The sequence below is a fragment of the Polypterus senegalus genome, chromosome 4 (assembly GCF_016835505.1).
Source record: "Polypterus senegalus isolate Bchr_013 chromosome 4, ASM1683550v1, whole genome shotgun sequence".
In the NCBI taxonomy this organism is placed as follows: Eukaryota; Metazoa; Chordata; class Cladistia; order Polypteriformes; family Polypteridae; genus Polypterus; species Polypterus senegalus.
Window position 1 is genome coordinate 169301195 of NC_053157.1, and position 25131 is coordinate 169326325.

A 25131-nucleotide genomic window follows, 5' to 3' on the forward strand; every position below is an offset into this window, starting at 1 on the left:
GGAACCTTCCCTTATACAGTAATCCCTCCTCGATCGCGGGGTTGCGTTCCAGACCCCCCGCGATAGGTGAAAATCCACGAAGTAGAAACCATATGTTTGTATGGTTATTTTTATATATTTTCTAGCCCTTATAAACTCTCCCACCCTGTTAACATTATTAGAGCCCTCTAGATATGAAATAACACCCTTTAGTCAAACGTTTAAACTGTGCTCCATTACAAGACAGAGATGACAGTTCTTTCTCACAATTAAAAGAATGCAAACATATCTTATCTTCAAAAGAGCACAGTCAGGAGCAGAGAATGTCAGAGAGAGCGCTTGCTAAGAAAAGCAAACAATCAATACATACTTTTAAGTATACAGAAGCACCGCAATAAAGCGGCATTTTGTAGAGGAGCCTCCGTGTCCTCTGTGCAAACAGCCCCTCTGCTCACACCCCCTCCGTCAGGCAGAGAGAGTGAGAAAGAGAGAGAGAGAAGCAAACAAGCACGGCGCGGGAAGCATATCTTATATCATTGAGGAGTTTTAGTTAATATGTAATACGTGCTCTGATTGGGTAGCTTCTAAGCCACCCGCCAATAGCGTCCCTTGTATGAAATCAACTGGGCAATCAAACTGAGGAAGCATGTAACCTAAATTAAAAGACCCATTGTCCGCAGAAAGCGGCGAACCAGCGAAAAATCCATGATATATATCTAGATGTGCTTGCATTTAAAATCCGCGATAGAGTGAAGCTGCGAAAGTCGAAGCGCGATATAGCGAGGGATTACTGTATACTAATTGAGTGTCCTTGCCCCAAAAGCGGCTTACGTGCAAGCAATGTATACAGAAGTGATCAGTTTCAGTACACACCCTTCCACGGGACACGGTATTGTTTTCCTCTACTTGGCCCTGATTAAGGCAAGTGTACGGTACTAGAAGACACAGTAATATGCTTACATGTGAAAAAAGCCTCTCGAAGTGAAAAACAACTCCTTACATAGCCTTGGCTGTATCTTTAGAACATTCCCGGCTGTTTTTCCCAAAACATTAGTCTTTGCAGCTGGCTTTGCGCTGGAGCGACCAACGCCCACTCTGCACTCCTGATTCCCTTCCTCTCTTTATTTCACCTTTGCTTTTTACAGAGAAAAATCCTTCCATTACAGATGCCGTTGGATCATCTTCTGTTTTTCTACTGCTGGTGAGCTGCCTGTTCTGTTTGTCGCATGTTGTTTTAAGAGCTGGGAGCACATGATGCGTGTCTGCCAAAAGCAATCCAACAACTACTAGGTTAGATGTCTGTGGACTTATTTTAAATGATGGCTCACTGCCTTGTCTCGCGTGACGTTGTAAAAACAATACTTGTCCTTTATTTCCGGTCCCGGGCATGGTTAAACCTCTTTCTCGCTGCTCGCTTTGTGAAGGCGGGACAGCTGCTGTCACGGTGCCCGTTGGATCATTTTAAAGCCTGTACAGCTGCTGTCCTTTTTGCCACTTCTGCCTCTGCTGCTCGCGTTGTGAAGAGGGGGGGTTGGGGCTCGTTTATACTTCACCGACATACAGATGCCTTTGTGGTGCTTTTATATTCAAGTGTCGCATATTCCCAATCGTAATGACACGATACATTTTCAGTCTCGCATACCATGTTTTGTGCCGTCTTTTTTTTTTGCAACTTCAAAACAGAAACATAATGTACAGTGCTTATTTGAGCCACTGAGAAAAAAAAATAAGGACACGGTGAAAATGTGTATTTTGTGATTAAAGTGGAAATTTCAGCTTGAATCTCGAAATGTCCACTTTAACCTTGTAGTTTGCTTTATCATTAAAACAGACCATCGTAAACATCATCCCAGGTTTAATGCCTAAGGCAAGCAGCAATAGATCACCATACAGAACACATTAAATGAATGATATTCCAACTATCCGCACATTTAAAATCTTTAGATTTATACTTGATATCAGTTTCATGATGAAATGTATTAAAGTGTGTATGTTACATTTTACAGATAAATCGTTAATTTCATTTAAATAATGAATACTGTTAATAATTACACACATTGGGGTGACATGGTGGCGGAGCGGTAGCACTGCTGTCTTGCAGAGAGTCTTGTCACTGGTATCCCCTGCTTGGATTACACACAGTGCTCCAGTTTCCTTCCAAAGATATGCAGATTTGGGGATTTGGTGCCGCTAAAATGACGCTAGTGTATGTGTGTGCTTGTATTCACCTTGCGATGAGCTGAGGCCTCGTCCAGGGATTGTTTCTCACTCGTGCCCAATGCTTGCTGGAATGGACACATCCCTGGATTGATGGATTTAATCAATAAACATCATTATCAGAGATATTGCTGTAAGGTGTCATCGGAATTTAATTGGTGTTCTAGGCAATTCACAACACAGAGAAGCCAAACATGTTTTCACCGTGATAATACCTCGCACTGCCACCTGGTGGATTCCTCCAGATTTACGTAACGTGCACGATTCTTATAGTTATTGTGTAGCTATTCGAGACTTACATTACTGTTCAGTACTGTTTCTTTATTTAATCCGCGGCTTGTACGTAATTTTTTTTTGTTCGTTTATTACGATTATAGGTATTTATTGATTCCCTTCTTTAGCCGACCGCCCGCTCATATAAGACGCTCCGCTGTTTTTTTGTGAAAAAGCCTTTACACAGCTTCTCCGCTGTTTTATAAACGAGCGACATATAAAGTCATCACCTTGTCAAATGTGTAATGCGTTTTTCGAACAGGTTTGATGCGTTGAAGTGATCACTCGTACTGCGTTCAGTCAGTTCACGTGAGCTGCTGTCTTGTGTGATGTTGCGATGTCCACAGCTTTATTTAATGTTAGCTAAGACCCGGCACTTAAAAGTTTCTGGCTGCACTCCGGTTGTAATATGACGAAGCTGCGCGAGCTCACTCCTGAGAATGCAACGTATAGTTGTCCAGGAGAAAAGCAATCTTGCCTGAAATCAATGGCATCGTTTTGTAGGGTCTGTCCCTGAGACTTATTACTTGTCATCGCGCAGCAGAGCCTTACTGGAAGTTGGAGGCATCTGAATTGAAATGGGAGATCAGAGGGTATAAAGGGGATGCGAGGAACACATTGAGTGTGGAGAAACTCTTAAAAATAGCGTGTGTATTAACTTGTGGATTTTTCTGTGGGTATTTGGTGGCAGCGTGACGAAGTTGCTTCCGCAAGACCGCGTTAGCTGTGGAGCTCAACTCTGAGCATATTCTTTTCCTTCCTTGTCAATTGTGTAATGCGTTTTTTGAACAGGTTTGATGCATGGAAGTGATCAGTCGTACTGCGTTCAGCCAGTTCACGTGAGCTGCTCTCTTGTGTGATGTTACAATGTCCAGGCTTTATTTAATGTTAGCTAAGACCCGGTACTTAAGTTTCCTGCTAAAGGAATTTTAACTCCGTTACAAAGTGATCCAAAGTCTCGTTTATACCTCGTGTCTTCTCATTAAAATTGTATCTCGCGAATAAAGTATTCGGCGTTTTTTCTTCAGCGCTGTTTGGGAGCTCTTCCTTCTTTTCTATGTACTGCGGTCACAGTCAGTTCACGTGATTACAAGGGAGGCGTGATGATGTCACACGCTGCTCTGCCCCCACGCCATCGAGCTAACGCCCATTACAGTATATGGAGAAAATAGGTTCCAGTTATGACCATTACGTGTAGAATTTCGAAATGAAACCTGCCCAACTTTTGTAAGTAAGCTGTAAGGAATGAACCTGCCAAATTTCAGCTTTCTACCTACATGGGAAGTTGGAGAATTAGTGACGTTGGAAAGTTCAATATGGCGGCCGACAGTGGCGTCATACCATCGAAATAAGTACGTACATCGGTTTCGTTAGCACAGGAAGCCGTTACCAATTTCAGGAAGATGGGGCCATAAATAAGAAAGTTATTTATGGCCCCATCTTCACAAAATTTGTCGTAAACAAACCATGAAACTCAAACCGATTATGACAGCAGCAATCCAAGCTGTGAGATTTGAAACAAGATTACTGTTCACATGGCCAACTGTACGTAGCATGCTTAAGAGTAAGCTCAGCGCACAGCTTGGTCATATTACAACCGGAGGGCCGAACTCACAATGTGGTATACAAAGAGATCCTTAACAAATAATTATTGGTATATTTTCCCTCAGTTTAAAAAATTAATTTAATTAATTTAAAATTAATTAATTTTCTTCTTAATAAAACTTTTAAGGCAGTACTTCTATATATATACAGTATATAGATAGATATATAGATGTATATATATATATATATATATATATATATATATATATATATATATATACCTTTACCAGACTGATAGATCTCAATTACTTCTGTTCTCATTTGTTTCTGAATTTCTTTGGATCTTGGCATGATGTCTAGCTTTTGAGGTGCTTTTGGTCTACTTCTCTGTGTCAGGCAGCTCCTATTTAAGTGATTTCTTGATTGAAACAGGAGTGGCAGTAATCAGGCCTGGGGTGGCTACGAAATTGAACTCCGTGTGATACACCACAGTTAGGTTATTTTTAACAAGGGGCAATTACTTTTCACACAGGGCCATGTAGGTTTGGATTTTTTCTCCCTAAATAATAAAACCATCATTTAAAAACTGCACTTTGTGTTTACTTGTGTTATATTTGACTAATGGTTAAATGTGTTTGATGATCAGAAACATTTTGTGTGACAAACATGCAAAAGAATAAGAAATCAGGAAGGGGCAAATAGTTTTTCACACCACTGTATATAATGTGTGTGTATATATATATATATATATATATATATATATATATAGAGAGAGAGAGAGAGAGAGAGAGAGAGAGAGAGAGAGAGAGAGAGAGAGAGAGAGAGAGAGAGAGAGAGAGAGAGAGAGAGAGAGAGAGAGAGAGAGAGAGAGAGAGAGAGAGAGATATAAACTGCTCACAAAAATTAAAGGAACACTTTAAAGAAACACATTAGATACATCAGATCTCAATATGAAGTTGGATATCTATACAAATAACAACAGGGCAATGTCTTAGGAACAAAAGGATGCCAAGTCTTTTAATGGAAATAAAAGTTTTCTGCCTACAGAGGGCTCAATTGTGTAGACACCCTAAAATCAGAGTGAAATGAAGATGTGGCAGGCTAGTCCATTTTTCAAAAACTTAATTTCTGCTACTCAAAATGCTTTTCAGTATCTTGTGTGGCCCCACGAGCTTGTATGCATGCTTGACAACGTCGGGGCATGCTCCTAATGAGACGACGGATGGTGTCTTGTGGCATTTCCTCCCAGATCTGTATGAGGGCATCCCTGAGCTGTTGTACAGTCTGAGGAGCAACCTGGCGCCTAATGGACCAAACATAATGTCCCACAGATGTTCTATTGGGTTTAAGTCAGGGGATCGTGAAGGCCATTCAATTGTTTCAATTCCTTCATCCTCCAGGTACTGCCTGCATACTCTTGCCACATGAGGCCGGGCATTGTCGTGCATTAGGAGGAAACCAGGACCTACTGCACCAGAGTAGGGTCTGACAATGGGTCCAAGGATTTCATCCTGATACCTAATGGCAGTCAAGATGCCGTTGTCTAGCCTGTAGAGGTCTGTGAGTCGCTCCATGGATATGCCTCCAAGATCATCACTGACCCACCACCAAACCAGTCATGCTAAACGATGTTACAGGCAGCATAATATTCTCCACGGCTTCTCCTGACCCTTTCACGCCTTTCACATATACTCAGGGTGAACCTGCTCTCATCTGTGAAAAGCACAGGACGCCAGTGGTGGACCTGCCAATTCTGGTATTCTATGGCAAATGCCAATTGAGCTCCCGGTGCTGTGCAGTGAGCACAGGCGCAGTAGACATTTGGGCCCTCAGGCAACCCTCATGAAGTCTGTTTCTGATTGTTTGGTCAGAGACATTCACACCAGTGGCCTGCTGGAGGTCATTTTGTAGGGCTCTGGCAGTGCTCATCCTGTTCCTCCTTGCCCAAAGGAGCAGATACTGGTCCTGCTGATGGGTTATGGACCTTCTATGGCCCTCTCCAGCTCTCCTAGAGTAACTGCTTGTCTCCTAGAATCTCCTCCATGCCCTTGAGACTGTGCAGGAGACACAGCAAACCTTCTGGCAATGACACGTATTGATGTGCCATCCTGGAGAAGTTGGACTACCTGTGCAACCTCTGTAGGGTCCAGGTATCGCCTCATGCTACCAGTAGTGACACTGACTGTAGCCAAATGCAAAACTAGTGAAGAAACAGTCAGAAAAGATGAGGAGGGAAAAATGTCAGTGGCCTCCACCTGTTAAACCATTCCTGTTTTGGGGTCATCTCATTGTTGCCCCTCTAGTGCATCTGTTGTTAATTTCATTAACACCACAGCAGCTGAAACTGATTAACAACCCCTCTGCTACTTAACTGACCAGATTAATATCCCATAAGTTTCATTGACTTTATGCTATACTCTGATTAAAAAGTGTTCCTTTAATTCTTTTGAGCAGTATATATATATATATATATATATATATATACAGTAATCCTCGCTATATCGCGCTTTGACTTTCGGTTTCGCTCTATCGCGGATTTTATATGAAAGCATAACTAAATATATAACGCGGATTTTTCGAGGCTTCGCGGGTTCTGCGGACAATGTGTCTTTTTACTTCCTGTACATGCTTCCTCAGTTGGTTTGCCCAGTTGATTTCATACAAGGGACGCTATTGGCGGATGACTGAGAAGCTAACCAATCAGAGCACGCAGTTAAGTTCCTGCTTGCTAAATGCAGTGTTAACCCGGAAGTCTCGTCACGCTCATTCAGCATCAACGTGTTTCGCTGTGTAAAGAGTTGTGCTCTTTTGTGTTTATCTTTGTACATAGTCAAGCCCTTCATTATGGCTCCAAACGATCTGCTACTGCTTCAGGGGCCGTGCCCAAGCGCAAACGGAAGATGTTAACGATTGCCGAAAAGGTAAACGTTTTGGATTTGTTGAAGGCTACGATTCTTTTTATTTAAAAAGTAGGAAAGGAATATAAGATCTACGGCCGCAGTGTCCTTTTAACCAGGGAGCAAAACAAGTTGTAAGTGGATGTAATAAGGCAGTAGTCTGGATGGAATCTGCTTTAGGGATTTGGATTGAAGACTGCCAGAAGAACAACAACGGCAGTGCTACACAATCGCCTGAAGTGGCTCCTTTAAGGGCTGTAACGCTCTCCTTTGTTGTGCAGTAAAATAAAACTCATTGTTATCGGACAAGTCATCGTGTCATTGTTGGTGCGTAACCATAATTCATTTTCTACTTACAGTACTTAGTACATGTACGTATGTTTAGTGTCACTGTACACACATTTACTGTATACTATTTTTCTTGCATTGTATGTATTTATTGCTGGTGGCCTGTCTATCGTAATGGCTGTAACATATGTGATATCGGAGACACTCAATATCTTTAAAATAATATTTAGGTTTTACTGTATATAAACAGTGTGTTTATATACATAATTTCAATGAATCTTCCCTAATATCTAAGAGAATACAAAGGGATTATGCTGTATAACTCTGCGGGGAACATTTATAAACAGTGTGGGAGAGTTTATAAGGGCTTAAAATATATAAAATAACCATAGAAACATATGGTTTCTATTTCGTGGATTTTCACCTATCGCGGGGGGGTCTGGAACGCAACCCCCGCGATCGAGGAGGGATTACTGTATATATGACAGCAACACTCATAAATAACAGTGACAAAACAATTAAATTGACAATCATGTTACATTATTTTCAAAATGTTTCCTTTAATATTTCATTACTTCTTTAACACACTACTTCTCCACTGCTATATATACACACACATACATATTGTACATACATACATACACACACACACATTATATATATATATATATATATATATATATATATATATATATATATGTCCAGGCCAGAGTGGCAAAGTACTGGCTTTTAAAAGTTTTATTAAGAAGAAAATGTAACCTTTTTAAACTGAGGGAAAATATACCAATAATTATTTGTTAAGCATCTCTATGTATACCACATTGTGAGTTCTGCCCTCCGGTTGTAATATGACCAAGCTGTGCGCTGAGCTTACTCTTAAGCATGCAACGTACAGTTGGCCATGTGAACAGTAATCTTGTTTCAAATCTCACAGCTTGGATTGCTGCTGTCATAATCGGTTTGAGTTTCATGGTTTGTTTCAATTACGACAGTATTTGTAGGACTTGTGTTGAAGTGACATTCGGCATCTGTCAAGCGTTGTAAGCATACAACTGGTTTCATCGATAACTTCACATCCAGCTTTTGAGAGTTCAAACATTCATAAACATCAAAGTGTCCACTACTGAAATCGTCACCTGTGAATCTAAGATGTTTAAGAGGCATTGGCGGTTGTCCAAAGGTGTAAAATATTTGGCCATTTTGGTACACTTGAAAGCGACAACTGAACAATTCAGCAGCAGCCATCAACTCACATGCAGATGCATAGGTGAAGGGCTTAAGCATTTCACTCTTATAGTGCTCTTGTTTAGTATAATTATCTCCTGTACCGTCATTGGTCCACACCTTGAACCTGTCCCAGTCATTCAATACCATAAGACACAATGTTTCTCCAGATATCAAGAGTGAGCCTGATATGGCCGTGCAATATGTAACAAAGAGAATGGAAAAGATAGGTGCCATCTCCGGGCATGGAGACATGTTAATGCGGGTCCGGTTGGAATGATAAAGGAAATGGGTGCCTGAACAATGTAAAGTAAGTGTAAAATACCTACACAATAATTATAATCGTAATAAATGAACAATAAAACAGCGGAGATGCCATGGATTAAATAAAAAGGCTGTAGTTATCAGCAGGGAGACGTGAATCTCATGGCGAAGCAAGGAAGGGAATGCAGAGACTGGAGCACGGACGGCCTTATATAGGCAGGCAGCCAGCCAACAACTTTGGAGGCGTTGGGATGGTGGACCCAATGCCGCTTCACACAGTGACTGAGCTGCAGGCTATGGACATATATATGTACGTAAGTAGGATTCAGTTAGCATTGGGAACCCGCGTACCAAATTACTTGAAGATGGGCCCATAGGTAACAAAGACTGTTGAAAAGTTCAATATGATGGCCGACAGTGGCATCATACCACCGAAATAAGTACTAAATTTCAGCCTTTTACCTACACGGGAATTTAGAGAATTAGTGACGTTGGAAAGTTCAATATGGCGGCCGACAGTGGCGTCATACCATCAAAATAAGTACATACAGTCATGTGAAAACATTAGGACACCCTTTGAAAGCATGTGGTTTTTGTAACATTTTTAATAAATGGTTATTTCATCTCCGTTTCAACAATACAGAGAGATTAAAGTAATCCAACTAAACAAAGAAAACTGAAGAAAAGTCTTTTCAAGATCTTCTGTAAATGTCATTCTACAAAAATGCCTATTCTAACTGAGGAAAAGATAGGACACCCTTGCCCCTAATAGCGAGTGTTACCTCCTTTGGCTGAAATAACTGCAGTGAGACGGTTCTTGTAGCCATCTACCAGTCTTCGACATCGGTCTGAGGAAATTTTACCCCACTCCTCAATGCAGAACTTTTTCAGCTGTGAGATGTTTGAGGGTTTCTTGCACGCACAGCCCTTTTCAAGTCACCCCACAGCATCTCAATGGGATTCAAATCTGGACTTTGACTTGGCCATTCCAGGACTCTCCATTTCTTCTTTTTCAGCCAATCTTTGGTTGATTTACTAGTATGTTTTGGGTCATTGTCATGTTGCATGGTCCAGTTCCGCTTCAGCTTTAATTTTCTAACTGATGGTCTCACATGTTCTTCAAGCACCTTCTGATACACAGTAGAATTCATCGTGGATTCTATGATGGTGAGCTGACCAGGTCCTGCTGCAGCAAAGCAGCCCCAAACCATGACACTTCCACCTCCATGCTTCACAGTTGGTATGAGGTTCTTTTCTTGGAATGCTGTGTTTGGTTTACGCCAAACATGTCCTCTGCTGTTGTGTCCAAATAATTCAATTTTGGACTCATCTGTCCAAAGAACATTATTCCAGAAGTCCTGGTCTTTGTCAACTTTATCTCTGGCAAATGTCAGTCTGGCCTCGATGTTTCTCTTGGAAAGCAAAGGTTTCCTCCTTGCACACCTCCCATGCAAGTTAAACTTGTACAGTCTCTTTCTGATTGTAGAGGCATGTACTTCTACATCAACAGTAGCCAGAGCCTGCTGTAGTTCTCGAGATGACACTTTAGGGTTTTGGAGACCTCTTTTAGCATCTTGCGGTCTGCTCTTGGGGTGAACTTGCTGGGGCGACCAGTCCTGGGCATGTTGGCAGTTGTTTTGAAAGCCCTCCACTTGTAGACTATCTTCCGGACAGTGGAATGGCTGATTTCAAAATCTTTTGAGATCTTTTAAATCCCTTCCCAGACTCATAGGCTGCTACAATCTTTTCTGAAGTCCTCTGACAGCTCTTTTGTTCTCACCATGGTGCTCACTCTCACTTCAACAGTCAGGAGCACACCAAACTAAATGTCTGAGGTTTAAATAGGGCAAGCCTCATTCAACATGCAGAGTAACGATCTACTAATTATGTGCACCTGGTGTGATATACCTGTGTGAGATCTGAGCCAATTTAAGAGGGAATACATGTGAGGGTGTCCTATCTTTTCCTCAGTTAGAATAGGCATTTTGTAGAATGACATTTACAGAAGATCTTGAAAAGACTTTTCTTCAGTTTTCTTTGTTTAGTTGGATTACTTTAATCTCTCTGTATTGTTGAAACGGAGATGAAATAACCATTTATTAAAAATGTTACAAAAACCACATGCTTTCAAAGGGTGTCCTAATGTTTTCACATGACTGTACATCAGTTTCGGTTAGCGCAGGGAAGCCGCCCACCAAATTTCGTGAAGATGGGGCCATAAATAAGAAAGTTCAACATGGTGGACGCTTGTCATCGTTATGACCGCTATGTAGAATTTCGAAATGAAACCTTAAAAAAAGCTTAACTTTTGTAAGTAAGCTGTAAGGAATAAGCCTGCCAAATTTCAGTCTTCTACCTACATGGGAAGTTGGAGAATTAGTGATGAGTGAGTGAGTGAGTCGGTGAGGGCTTTACCTTTTATTAGTATAGATAGAAAATATATATAATTTTTTTTTTTTTTTAAACTCCAATGAAAATGTTAGCTATTAATATATCGAAGGTTAAAATTTCATCTTGGAGACTTACAACTTTTTTCTTACTTTTTAAGTGGTTACGGTTAATTTCCAGTTCAATTATTGTACATTTTTTTAACAAGATACTGTTTTTGCTTATTTTTGGGTTTTTTTCTGTTTTTCCAGCCATCTGACCATAGCAGACTCATCTTTAGAAACTTGCAATATATTTTATATAAAGACACTACTGTTCTACTAATTATGTATATGTATGTTTTATACTTTGTTTTATAATTTCTTTCCTACTTTATTATTTTCCTAATCATTTGTTTTTTATTTTCTTGTGACTCCCTCTTTGACATCTTGTAAAGCACTTTGAGCTACATTCTTTGTATGAAAATGTGCTGTATAAATACATTTTGTTATTCACATTTGGCTGTCTTTTAGGAAACAACAGGCATGAGTATTCTTTATTTCAGATAGTAGGAAAAGTTTTCCATTCATATTTTTATTTTTGAAGTTAAAAGCTAACTTATTTAGATGACAGAGTGTTTCATTTTGTGATGAAATAATATTTTAAGCATAGTTTATTGTATATTTTGAGTAGTGTTAGATTGGTGCTAAAATTTTGGCTTCTGCATCGATATCAGCTTTCAGACCTCAGAACTGGTCCCAGAAATGGCATTGGGCCAAATAATGACTAACAAGGCCCCCAAATTCTCACTCCGCACAGAGCAAGCCTCCCTGTTGTGGTGCACTATGTGGCTCCCTTTTGAATTTTTCCGGCACATCAAATGGTGGGGGATGGTCCTCTATGGTGTCTACAGTGCATCAAAGAGTAAGTGGTTGGTGTTCATGTTGGAGTAGCAGGCTTGTCAGAAAGCAGAGGACCGAGGAGCTGAGCACACAGTCTTTTAAACCTACCATTTACTGTATTTCTGGTACCAAAAGTACCAAAATGCTGGTACCATACTGTTTAAAAATTGGGGTTTTCAGTACTTTTTCAGCACTGGTCTACTGCTCAATCTTACCGGGTCGTTCCATGTCTTGAAAGAATCATCCTTTTGAATATTATTTTGAATTAGAGAATGAAAGTAACCACAAAAGTTTAATGTTCGACATTCTGTTGCAAACTAGGGTGCTTTCTTATGTATTCTGCTTTTTCTTACCTAACACAGTTATTTTGTAGAGCATAGAGTTTGTTTTATATTTATGACATGCTGTTATATTTAGTGATGACAGTATTTAGATGGGCATGATTAAAAAAAAAAAAAAACAGGTTTACAATGAAGCATGTGGCAAATATTTCCAAACATGAGAATGTAGTGATCATTTAGCTTTGGAACGAAAAGTCATCTTTGAATGTTATGGAAGAGGAGGAGGTGGTTTACTTTTTTGATGCAATATGCTGTATGACAAAATCGTATAGCATTGGAATTGTTGACATGCCTCTGATTTAAAGTATTCTCTTTGTATTATCTTAAAAGATATGTTTTTTGGATTTTGTCTTAAGAGCTAGCCAGGAAGAACAAATTGTACTCCTCTTTAAATAGAAAGTATACATTTCCAGTAGCCTGGAAGTAGCCAAGTATGCTAAACAATATAAAAGCTGAAATGAAGAAAACAAATATTAAAAATAAATAGGAAATTTTAGTTTTTCATTTTTGAAGCTAGTTTTGTTTATCAGACTTGTTTTGTCTTAACACACCTTACAGTGGGGAAAAAACACCTATCACACTTCAGCCTTCATATTCAGAAGTCAAAATGAACTTTCCTTTCAACACGTAAGTGTAATTGCTGCAAAACGTGTTGGAGACGCATCTTTTTAATTTTCGAGCAAGAATGAATAATAAACATGTTGGAGAAGTTTCAGTCTACTGTACATTTTGGTGAGGATTAATTTTTAATGTCCCATGTCAGAATCTGAACTTAATATTTACCTGTGATAAAGTAAGTACACCCGGTATTTACCTGAAAATTGTTCAGTGGGCGCTGTCCAATGGCTGACCCTGTGGTCTGACTTCCAAAGGTCATGCAAAAAGACAATTTCCCATCTGGGATTAATACAGTATTCAAAAAAACTATGGAATTAAAGTCAAAATTTCATCTTTAATGATTGTGAAATAAACAGTGAGATTAAAGTGTAAATTTTGAGGATAAAGTTAAAATTTCAACTTTAATCATGAAATTGACCTTTTTTTCTTCACTGTATATCTTTTTCTTTCTTTGTGGCCCTGATACAGTTCCCTAGGATCTTACACCAGATGTAGTGCAAAATGTAGATCCTCAAGAAGTGCAGTACAAGTACAAGGGACTCAGATTTTCATAGCGGTATAAATATGGCATACAAAATGGTAAATAGTCCTGGATGTGTGCTGGGAGAGTATGGGGTTCTGGGGCCCTTTATAAGGGCTATTTGGTGAGAGCTCTGTCTGCATACTTAGAAACACATTAGCACCATTCAGTGGGTGTGGGATTCCACCAGGCCTGTGCTTTGTCTCCTTTATGTATTTAATGGACAACATATCAAGGTACAGCCAGGGAGGGGAGGGTGTCTAATTCAGTAGCCTTAGAATTGCGTCACTGCTTTTTGCAGACAACGTGGTCCTGTTGGCGTCATTGTTGGCTGTGAACTCCAGCACGCATTAATATGGCTTGGAAATTAGTGTGAAATGACAGGTATGAGCCTCAGTACCTCCAAATCCGAGGCCATGGTCCTCAGTTGGATAAAAGTTGACTGTCTTCTTCAAGTGGGAGGTGAGTTACTGCCTTAAGTGGAGGAATTTAAGTACCTCCGGGGTCTTGTTTACGAGTGAAGAGAAACAACAACAACAACAACAACATTTATTTCTATAGCACATGTTCATACAAACAATGTAGCTCAAAGTGCTTTACATGATGAAGAAAGAGAAAAAAGAAAAAATAAGTAATTAAAATTAGGAAACACCAATTAACATAAAATAAAAGTAAGGTCCTATGGCCAGGGAGGACAGAAAAAAACAACAAAAAAAAAAACTCTGACGGATGGAGAACAAAAATAAAATCTGCAGGGGTTCCAGGCCATGAGACTGCCCAGCCCCCTCTAGGCATTCTACCTAACATAGATGACCTCAATCAGTCCTCATTATATTCAGGGTTCACATGGAAGAATTTGATGATGATGGTAATGTGGTCTTCTGACCTTTAATCCATCAATGTAGGGACATCACGGTGCTTTGATTAGGTGGTGGCAGCGCAGATTGCCACCACAGAAAACTGGAAAAAGAACAAAAGAGAAAGTAGGGGTTAGTATGGATTTTGGAGCCACCATGAATAATAATGATAGTTAAATCCTGATGCTCTATATATTTAATTAATTAAGATGAAGCTATAAGAAACCCATGTTAAATTAATGAGTTTTCAGCAGTGTTTTAAAGTGCTCCATTGTATTAGATTGTTGAATTCCTATTGGCAAGCCATTCCAGATTTTAGGTGCATAACAGCAGAAGGCCGCCTCACCATATCTTTTAAGTTTAGCTCTTGGAATTCTAAGTAGACACTCATTTGAAGATCTAAGGTTACGACTTGGAGTGTAGGACAGTCCGAAATATAGGATGGAGCGAGATTATTTTTGGCTTTGTAAACCATAAGCGCTACAAAAACATTTATTTATATAGCACATTATCATACAAATAATGTAGCTCAAATTGGTTTACATAATGAAGAAAGAGAAAAAAAAAGTAAGAATTAAAATAGGAGAACACTAATTAACATAGAATAAAAGTAAGCTCCGATGGCTAGGGAGGACAGAAAAAACAAAAAAAACGAAAAAATAAAATTTGCAGAGGTTCCAGGCCATGAGACCGCTCAGCCCCCTCTGGGCATTCTACCTAACATAAATGATCAGTCCTCATTGTATTCAGAGTTCTCATGGAAGGACTTGATGATGACAGTCATGTGGACTTCTGGCCTTTAATCCATCAATGTAGGGACATCATGGTGCTTTGATTAGGTGATGATGACGCAGGTTGCCACCATAGAAAACTGGAAAAAGAGCAGAAGAGAGAGTAGGGGTTACCACAGCATAAGCATGGTCTAATATCCACATCATTTGCTGTAAATTTTATTCTAAACAGGGCCTGAATTTTTGGCCCATGGAAACCAGCATAATGATAATATAATAATATACTATTTTAATACCTGAATGTCAGAATCTGCTTTTTAGGAATAATAGTGGTCTTAATTTGGTGTTCTGCCAAGCCATGTTTCCCTTATTTTATCATTATTTATATTTAGTATATTGTCCTAGACTAAATAAAAAAAAAATTAAAAAACCTAGAATGTTTTAAATTGGTTAATTTTACTTTAGCTATAGACAGCATAACAGTGAGTTTGTGTGTGTTCTTGTATTCATGTTCAAGTTTTTTTCTATCGCTGAGTTCTCATCACTTGAATTATCTACATGGCTTTTTCTTTCAGTAGCAGCAAATTGCATTTACACTTTATGCTTCTCTGGAATCTCTGATTACAGAACCAATTTATAAATAGCACATACAAAAGAGAGTAAGTGAATTTAAGAAAGTGAAAGAGAGACACAACAAGTGACAGTGAGAGAATGATCAGTCCACTCATCTCTAACACATGATACACCGTTTTCAGCCTGTCAGTGGGAAGTAAGGTGCAGTATGTGAAGACTGACTTGAGCTGAAAGCTAAATTCTTATGGCAAATAATCAATTCTAGTGCTAACCAAACAAGCAGGCTTTTTAAGTTTATAGTTGAATAAGTGAGATATAGTGTCAGAATTTATCACACAACTGTTCCTATAGCAGAAACTTAATGGTAATAGCTATTCAGCACATACATTTCACCAGCAACAATGTCTACATAATACATTTTCAAGCTCGTAAAAGTTTAAATTTAGGTTGCACAACACAGATTCTTTGTTTTGTGTATAAACACCATTGCTGCTAATTTTCTGTTAGACCTTGTATTATATGGACTTTAAAGTAAAAGTGCAAAATAATCTTAGTTATATCTTGATTTAATATTTAAACCATATACAGTGTACTGTAGCGATATTAAAGTAATTGTAAAAATACTAAAATTACTTTTGATCATTGTGTTTTTTTTAATTTTTATTTATTTATTTTTTAATCAGGTCCACTAGATGAAGATGGACAGCCACATGGTTGCTGCACTATTACATACTCCTCCAGTGATAGATTTGAAGGCCATTTTGTTCATGGGGAGAAAAATGGTAGAGGAAAATTCTACTTTTTTGATGGAAGGTGAGGTATTGAATTTTATTGAAGAAACACCGTGTGTTACTAGAGTAATTTTGTTTTTTTTCCCCCCATTTGCCTTCATTCTAAATAAGCATGCTCTGTGCAGTTCAGGTTATATGTGGTGTCCTTTTGACCATTTTTTTGCAGTAATAATAATGTTTTTATGGATATTTAAAGATACTTTCAACTTTATTAATTATGAACTGTTTTAAAAAAATTTAAGAAGTTGAAAAAGAACTTCCCTTATCCACTATCTTGGAATATGTATGGAAATAGTTGCTTTATTGCAATAACAAACATCAGTTTGTGTTGTTTGATATGTTAAAGCTCAAACACAATCTCAATACAAATAACCAACATAAATACAAAAATATTAGTTATTTAATGTTGTCCTCTTCTACCAGTTGCTATCAAGGATGAACAGCTAGGTCACTATGGACACATTTTCTGCAAGTCTCACGGCTTGGGGCCAGTTAATACCACTTTTACCTCTATAACTTTTCTGCCATGTCAACCTCCTTCTTGCCTTAGACCTCCTTTCATCAGGCCTTGCCTCTGTGGCCAGCTGGGGAAGGCCAGCCAAATGATATTGTCAAACCACCTATGCTTTGTCTGCTCCAGAATAGTGCTTACAGACTTTGTTTTAAGTCTGTCGCTGCCCTTACAACACCCTTTAAGATATTACTTCCTTTTTCAATTGCATCACCAAAGCCAAACTGACTAATCAGATTGCTTTGAGGGACAGGGCACACACAGAGATCTTAGCATTTCATTATATAGTAGATTGTTGATACAATTTAGCCACTTGTACATGCAAATAAGTTGCTCCTGGAAGTGATGTCCAATAAAAAAACCTGATCTGTAAAATACTGCAATATTGCACAACATGTCTGGATGAATACGAATTGGGAATTAGTGTAAGTAAAAAAACAAACTGTCTGTTTACATTCATATGTGAATTTAAGCATTCCATTTTTTTGCCATATATTCAAGTTATATTCAAAGAACTATGTTCAATCTGTAGTGTTTACAACTATGGAATTGGTGTTGCATGATGCCCTATGAGTTAGATAACAGATTGTGGGGAGTCCAAAAAGTGTTTGTACATAAAAGTGCAGTGCAGTGCAGTAAAGTTGTAATGATGCTACAGTATGTCAGCTTTTTTTCCTAAACACAAATGCCGAAACATCTACCAGGTCCTTTATTGTTTACCAGGTTAGTATGCTGCAGGCATGTGGATTGAAAACTTTGTCACCCTTTCCATGAGCTTCTATACTTGTCAGTCGTGTTTTTTTGAATTAGAGAAAGTTGAACCTGTTGCTTTCACTGCAGCAAACACCAAAGAACAACATTTCTCATCAGTTGTTTATTAATGAATAACGTTCAATATGAGCAACCCAGTTGATGCAATAATTTGTGCTTGTTTTCTATTAATGGTTGCAGGTTAATTTGTGCATGTGTTCTGGATATATGGAGTTTTCCTTTTCATGGACAGAGCAAATGTGCAGGTTATAGTGTTTTGCTAATGAAATTGGGTGTGAGTTATATTTTGGAAAATACAATAATCCCGATTTAAATTGCAATTTTGGACAAAAATTACGTCACTTAGATATTTTTACAGAATCATACAGCGTTATGATATGGTACTAGTTGGTATTAGTTGTCAGGTTATATCCAGTTGTTCATCCAAATTACAGATGACACCTAAGGCCAAAACACTTTAAAACAGATACATTACTATTTTTTAAATATTTATAACACAGAAGTTAACTTTAATTAATTTTCTGAAAAATGTCCCAACCATGGTCATGGCAAAAATGAAAATGATTATCAACCATGATTGTAGGATGAAGCTAGTAGAGGCAGTTTATTAATTTTTTTGAACAGGTGGGACTACAGTCTTTTTTTCATTCTGAACCATTTATTCTTCTTGTTTTTCCTATCTATGTTGAAATACGTTTTCACCATATAATAAAGTCTGATATCTTTGTTAAAAACAGAGTGCCAGATTCCAAAAAGACAGCCATTGTTTATCATCTTAGTCATTATTAAAAAAAAATGTATGAAGTTTGGCACTTATATGTAAAATTAACAGTATTGTGGAGAAAGAACAAATCCTTGTACTATGCTTGTTTTAATTGTCTGAGCCACAAGAGAATTGTCAAACTAGTGTATTAGTTTTGAAATAATCCCAACAAAACCACTGCTGTCTGAAGAGTTAACAACTGCAGCAAAGTCAACAGGAATCTCTGCCCTATGTTCTTTTTATTCTGTTATGATATATAAAATGCAAGATATCAGACAGATAAGCTTCTCCTGTGTTTGTGCGGTCCACAGCTCCCGTCCTGCCTAACAGAGCCGGCACAGTGCTGGCACTGTGCAAAGGGTTTATAGCTGCAGTATGTTCTGCTGCAGTTTTGGCCCTTTTTTCTTTTTTTCATTCTGTTTTAGTGTATAAAATAGGAGACATAAGATAGTGCTGGTGTTTGCAACATGTTGCATTAATGGCAAAGTTTACATACTCCCACGCTTTTGTACTGTATGTCACACTGAATGTGTACTTTCCCAGTAAGTTTTTCGATATCCATTAAAAAAGTATTTTTCGTTCCCTACTATGGATTGGTGCTCTGTTCAAGGATGCATATTATGCATAATGCTGACTGGACAGGCTTCAACTTTGCTGTGCCACTGTTCTCGATAAGTGAGTTTAGAAGATTTGGCATGGGTAATTCTGTGTCAAATCATCACACTTTTAAACCTCATCACAGATTTTAACAAAACTTGGCGTGCTTATTTGGTCATATGAGTAACCCATGGAAGTGGAAATGCACATATCTTTGATCACAGGGAGATTTAAGCTAACAAAGTTTGAAGTTATTGGGGGGGAATTATGATTTTGACTAGCTGTCTCCCTAAATATAAGTTGCACAGAAATAGTAAAGTTAAAAAGCAGTACTTTTTCAGTAAGCTGTCAGTTACCAACGAGGGTTTGCGAACCTTGATTCTATGTTAATAGAAAAGGATTTAGTTCCATGCGATGGACTGACACCCTGTCCAAGGATTCCAGCTTTGCTTTTGCTGCTTGCTGGGATAGGCTCAGGCTTTCCCTTGACTCTGTTTGAGATAAGGTTTAGAAGATGGATGGAAAGGTTTCCTTAATTTGCAAATTATTTGAAACATGAACATTGTTAGGGGAAAAAAAATCTTGAAAAAAATAAAAATGAGGTAGCAGAGCTAACCACATCTAAAAGGTGTGCCGGTATTTGTGAGAAAAACCCACACCCCAGCACAAACACAGACTGTATTGGGATTTCTGGTGTCAGAAAAATTGATTAATGTCATGAATCATTGCGTTTATCATATGTGCAATATAATTGCAAGTGGGTAGTCTTTCTCTTTTAAGAGAGTACAGAAATGTAAGTGCAGTAAAGCTTGATTAGTCATCAGAGATCGGGACAGAGGCCATGATGGATAAGAAAAAAGATGGATAACAGAACAGCTACTTTAAAAATGATTGCGATTAGTTGTATTTATTTACAAAGCAAAACTATATTAACAAAATATAGTATTGACAAAATTAATGTATATACTGTAATATTGTAACGACCAGCATAATAAGCAAACACAAATCGGAAGTACTGAAGTTTTCTGCATTTTACTTGGAGTCTTCGTTCTGTAAAAAACTGTGTCCTGTCTTATACTCAGTTATCTGGGTTACGGTGCACAACTCCAAAACAATTAAAGAACGCTTTCTCTACCAATCTGTTTATCTAGTGCCACTCATGTTCTGTCTTTCTCTATATGGCACAATTTTGCTTATTGCCTCCTGACTCCCCACTCAAAACGTCCTTATATTTTACTCAGTTTAAAGAAGACAAGACACAACGTAATGCGCTTTTACGATACATCAAGTTTTTACTAGATGCTATAAACTCGCTTCAGAGTGGGAAAGCAGCAGGCCCTGATAGCTACCCTGTTGAATTTTATAAAAAAAATTCTCAATTTTTAGATCCCCTTTTATTAGCAACATTTACAGAAGCTAGAGACAATAAAATTCTACCTCAAACTTTTCACCAAGCATTAATTATCGCCTTTCCTAAGCAAACTAAGGAGTTATTACAGTGTGCATCATATAGATCAATCTCACTTCTGAATAATGATATTAAGATACTCTCCAAAGTCCTAGCAAGGATTGAGAAAGTGCTTCTTTCAGTAATATCAAAAGACCAAACTAGATTTATTAAAGGCAGACACTTAGCTTCCAATCTTCAACACCTGTTTAATGTAATACATTCACCCACAAAATCTAACATTGTTGGGTGCAGAAAAAACATTTGATATGGTTGAATGGAATCTTTTCACTACATTGGAGAAACTTGGGTTTGGTCTGAACATTTATTTGTGCATGGATCAAACTACTGTATACTAGTCCAGAAGCTTCAGTTTGTATTAACAACATTATTTCAGACTACTTCAAACTAGAACATGGTAGTAGACAAGGATGCCCCTTGTGACCACTGCTTTTTGCAATCGCCATTGAGTCACTGGCAGCTCACTGTTGAAACGGTTACGAGATAAAGAGGATTATCAGAGAAGGACTTGAACAGAAAATTTTACTACATTCAGATGATATGGTACTATGTATATCATCCATCCATCATTCAACCAGCTATATCCTAACTACAGGGTCACGGGGGTTTGCTGGAGCCAATCCCAGCCAACACAGGGCACAAGGCAGGAAAAAAAACCCTGGGAAGGGCGTGCACACACACGCACACACTAGGGACAATTTAGAATCACCAATGCACCTAACTTGCATGTCTTTGGACTGAGGGAGGAAACCAGAGGAAACCCACGCAGACACAGGGAGAACATGCAAACTCCACACAGGGAGGACGCGGGAAACGAACCCAGGTCCTTTAACTGTGAGGCAGCAGCGCTACCCACTGCACCACCGTGCCACCCACTATGTATATGTAACGTCGCTAACAGAATTTCAAAAGATTCCTGGTCTCAGAATTAATTAAAATAAAAATGTGCTCTTTCCAGTAAACTCTCAAGCACACAATATTAGATTGGACACCTTCCCTTTTATCATTAAAGATCAGTTTAAAAACTACAAGTAAACGTGAAGCTCTTTATCAACAAAATTTTACTGTCTGCATAGAAAAAATTAAGTAAGACTTGCATGGATGGTCCTTCCTTCATCTCACTTTAGCTGGAAGAATTAACACTGTCAAGATGAATATCCTTCCTAAGATTCTTTTTCTATTTCAAATCATTCCAATATACATCAATAAATCATTTTTTAAGAAGTTAGATTCAATCATAACCTCATTTATTTGGAATTCAAAATATCCACGTATCCAAAGGGCGACCCAACAAAGACCTAAGGCAGAAGGTGGCATGGCTGTACCTAACTTTTAGTTTTATTACTGGGCGGCAAATATACAAGCTATAAAAACCTGGACATTGATACAAATAGATGAACATACAAAGGCTTGGTCCACAATAGAAATAAAATCCTGCAGTACTTCATTATATTCCTTGACTTGTACCCCAATAAACACAAGTAATTGCCAATATACAGTATTACCAACCCAGTTGTTTTTCATTCACTCAGAATATGGAACCAATGTAGGAAGTACTTAAAGATAAAGAAGCTTTTATCTGTGGCACCTCTGCATGATAACCAGCTTTTTCCACCCTCTCAAAGTACGCAGTTTTTAATTTCTGGAAAACATTTGGAATTAATCACTTAGAGATCTGTACATAGACAACGTCTTTGCATGCTACAAACATTTACACTCCTAATTTAACTTTCCAGAAACACATTTCTTTCACTACCTCCAAATTAGAAACTTTACTAAATAAAACCTGCCCAATTTTCCTCACCTCCCACCTACCTCTATTCTGGAAAAAATATTCATCCATCTTGAGGAAAAGTTAAAGTCCCTGCCTTTCAAAGATCCCAGAGTACAGTGGGAAGACGATCTCTCACTCAACATTTCAGAAAAGGAGTGGAAGGTGGCAGTGCACAGAATTCACTCTAGCTCCATATGCACAAAGCATACAATTATCTATCGCTCGCATCTGTCTCGTTTAAAATTGTCCAAAATGTTTCCAGGGTAAGATCCAACCTTTGAACGTTGTAATCAAGTCCCAGCCTCATTGGGCTATATGTTTTGGGTATGTACCAAATTAACATAATTTTAGGCCAAAATCTTTAAATGCCTTTCAGACAGCCTTGGTGTTACAATCCCTCCTAATTCATTAATAGCTGTGTTTGGTATACTCCCAGATGGGCTTAAAGTGGAGAAGAACAAATAAACTGTAATTGCTTTTACTTCACTATTCACACGTAAACTTATCTTGCTCAACTGGAAGAATCCTAACTCACCTCTTTTAAGTCAGTGGGTAACTGATCTTATACATTATTTGAAATCAGAAAAAATCAGATTCTCACTTAGAGAATCTGTGCATAACTTTCTCAAAACCTGGCAGGATCTAATTAGTATTATTTTAGAATAAGCATTTAAATTGAGGAAGTGCATTCTATTTATGTTTTATTATTATTTATGTATTTATTTTTCCTACAATTAAAGTTTTACTCTGTTGGCCTAACTCTCTTTCTCATGGGTGTAGGTTGATTTGATTTGTATGGAATGTTTTTTGATTTTAAATAAATTTCAACAAAATGTAAAAAAAAAAAAAACAAAAACTGCCACACCTTCCTTTTTCTCCTAACTTCTCCTGTCACTCATCTCCTAAAAGGCATGTCCAACTGTTACAGAATAGAAGTCCTTCACCCTGTCCCATCACTTACACAGCATTCCAGCCTTTCTGCCCCCATCACAAGCTGCTTACACTTCACAGTATATTAATTAAACATAACAGAATTTTAAAAGAAAATTACAGTACCGAAGAACACGAACATTAATGTATTATTTTTAATACAGAATAACATTTCTATTGTTTCCAAATTTGACACGTTTTTCAGTTTTATTGGTATCACGCTTTATATCGTTCACTGCCATTCATCCTACTCCATAAATTGAAGCAATACTTAAAGCACTTTTGCTCCTTTGTGTTTAATAATTTCAGTTTTTTGTGAAAATTCCAACACCACATGTTTATGTTTATCGGCCATGACAATGTATAGTAGATTAATTATAACAAAAAAGAAAAGCTACAAAATGCCTTCAAAACTGAAGGTATGTAACTGACACTGTGATTTCAAAATGCGGCATGACAAGTGGTCCTTTGGAAGAAAACTACATGCTTTGCACAATGTGCATAGCTTTCAGCATACCACACGGCAGTAGTAGTACAGTATTAGGTAGGCAGTGGCATGCACAATTTATTTATTTATTTTCTTTGTTTTGCCCTGATGGTTAACGGAGACAGATGGTGAATTGAGTGGTAGATAATCAAGGTTTTACTGTACTTGCAGCATGCTGAGTAATATTTTCTCAGTTATTTGTAACGACCCCACTTTTTGATAAGCTATATGATTCTGAACACTGTTTCACCCACCCATTTAGTTCCTGAACCCCTACAAGTCAGTTTTATGGATGCAGAGATCAGGAGCGAATTCCATTAGCATCAAGGAAAAATTAAGGCAGGAAACAGTCTTGCATGGGGCACCAGCATATTAGAGCACACAAACAACTAAACAATACTAGTTATAATTTTGATTGAAACAGTGATTGAAATATTGCTGTTTTTAATCTATTGTATAGTGTTACTGGTCATCATTATGACTAATGTTATTTTAGTGTTTATGCCCTGTGATTGAGTGATGCCCTGCCCAGGATTGGTTTGTGCCTTAATTTGTGCTAGTTGTTGTCTGAAAGGTGGTGGGAGAAGGTTGAGGGTGAGGTATACAAACTTGCAAAGACTATTCTTTGTATATTCTGAACCGGTGTTAGTAACAATCACAATTTTGGCACAACAGGTTGTGTATGGAATCAATACACAATCGTTTGAGTCCTTAGTACAGTAGACTCAGTTTTACTTTTTCACATGGCTGCCGAATTTCAGTAATGTGCCACATCAATATTAAAATGAACGTGTATGCAAACTGTTTAATTTATTCTACCACAAGTAATGTCGTTTGCTGTAAATATACATCTACTGATCCCTTAGTCTGGACACTTCATTAGAAGTGTTTCGGGTCTTTCAAGATCATTTACCTTCCTCCAGATGATCCCACCGGGATTAATCAGACCCCAGCGTGTGTCTCTCTCTCCCCGACTATGTCCAAACTACTAAAGACTCAGACTAGAGAATGGGTTGCGAATCCCCTGCACCTGACCTCCACTTGGAGACACCTATCTCTTCATCTCAACTGCTGACAGATGCTGACCAGTTCTGCATACTTGGAGAGTTCCCTTTTGAAGGCTAATTCCAAGTGATCTTCCACACAGGACTGTTAGATCCAGTTGCATAACTTGCTTGGTGGATACAGAAACAAGGACTCGATCTGGTCACAGGGTAGTGGCTGCAGTGTGGCTGGGGAACTTCTGCTGCCATTCTAGGTCCACCAGTAACTGTCAGTCTCTTGCTCATGTCAAGATACATGCAGATGATTGTCTCTTGGCAGGATTTGGCTGCTCTCGAGCTCTGACAAAGGCGATGGTCTTCTTGGACGGTTGGCACTTCTTCACCCGCTCAAGTCCTGTGCAGATTGCTTTAGCGATGTTCTTCAGGATCTGATGATTCC

General features: G+C 38.3%; 1 protein-coding gene across 1 annotated transcript in view; it reads left to right on the top strand.

Moving 5' to 3' along the window:
* setd7 (SET domain containing 7, histone lysine methyltransferase) overlaps positions 1-25131 on the top strand; it is an 80839-nt gene that overhangs the window by 2751 nt on the left and 52957 nt on the right. The window contains exon 2 of the mRNA XM_039751657.1: positions 16280-16409. Coding sequence (XP_039607591.1) covers positions 16280-16409 — 130 coding nt within the window. The remainder of the gene's footprint in view (positions 1-16279; positions 16410-25131) is intronic.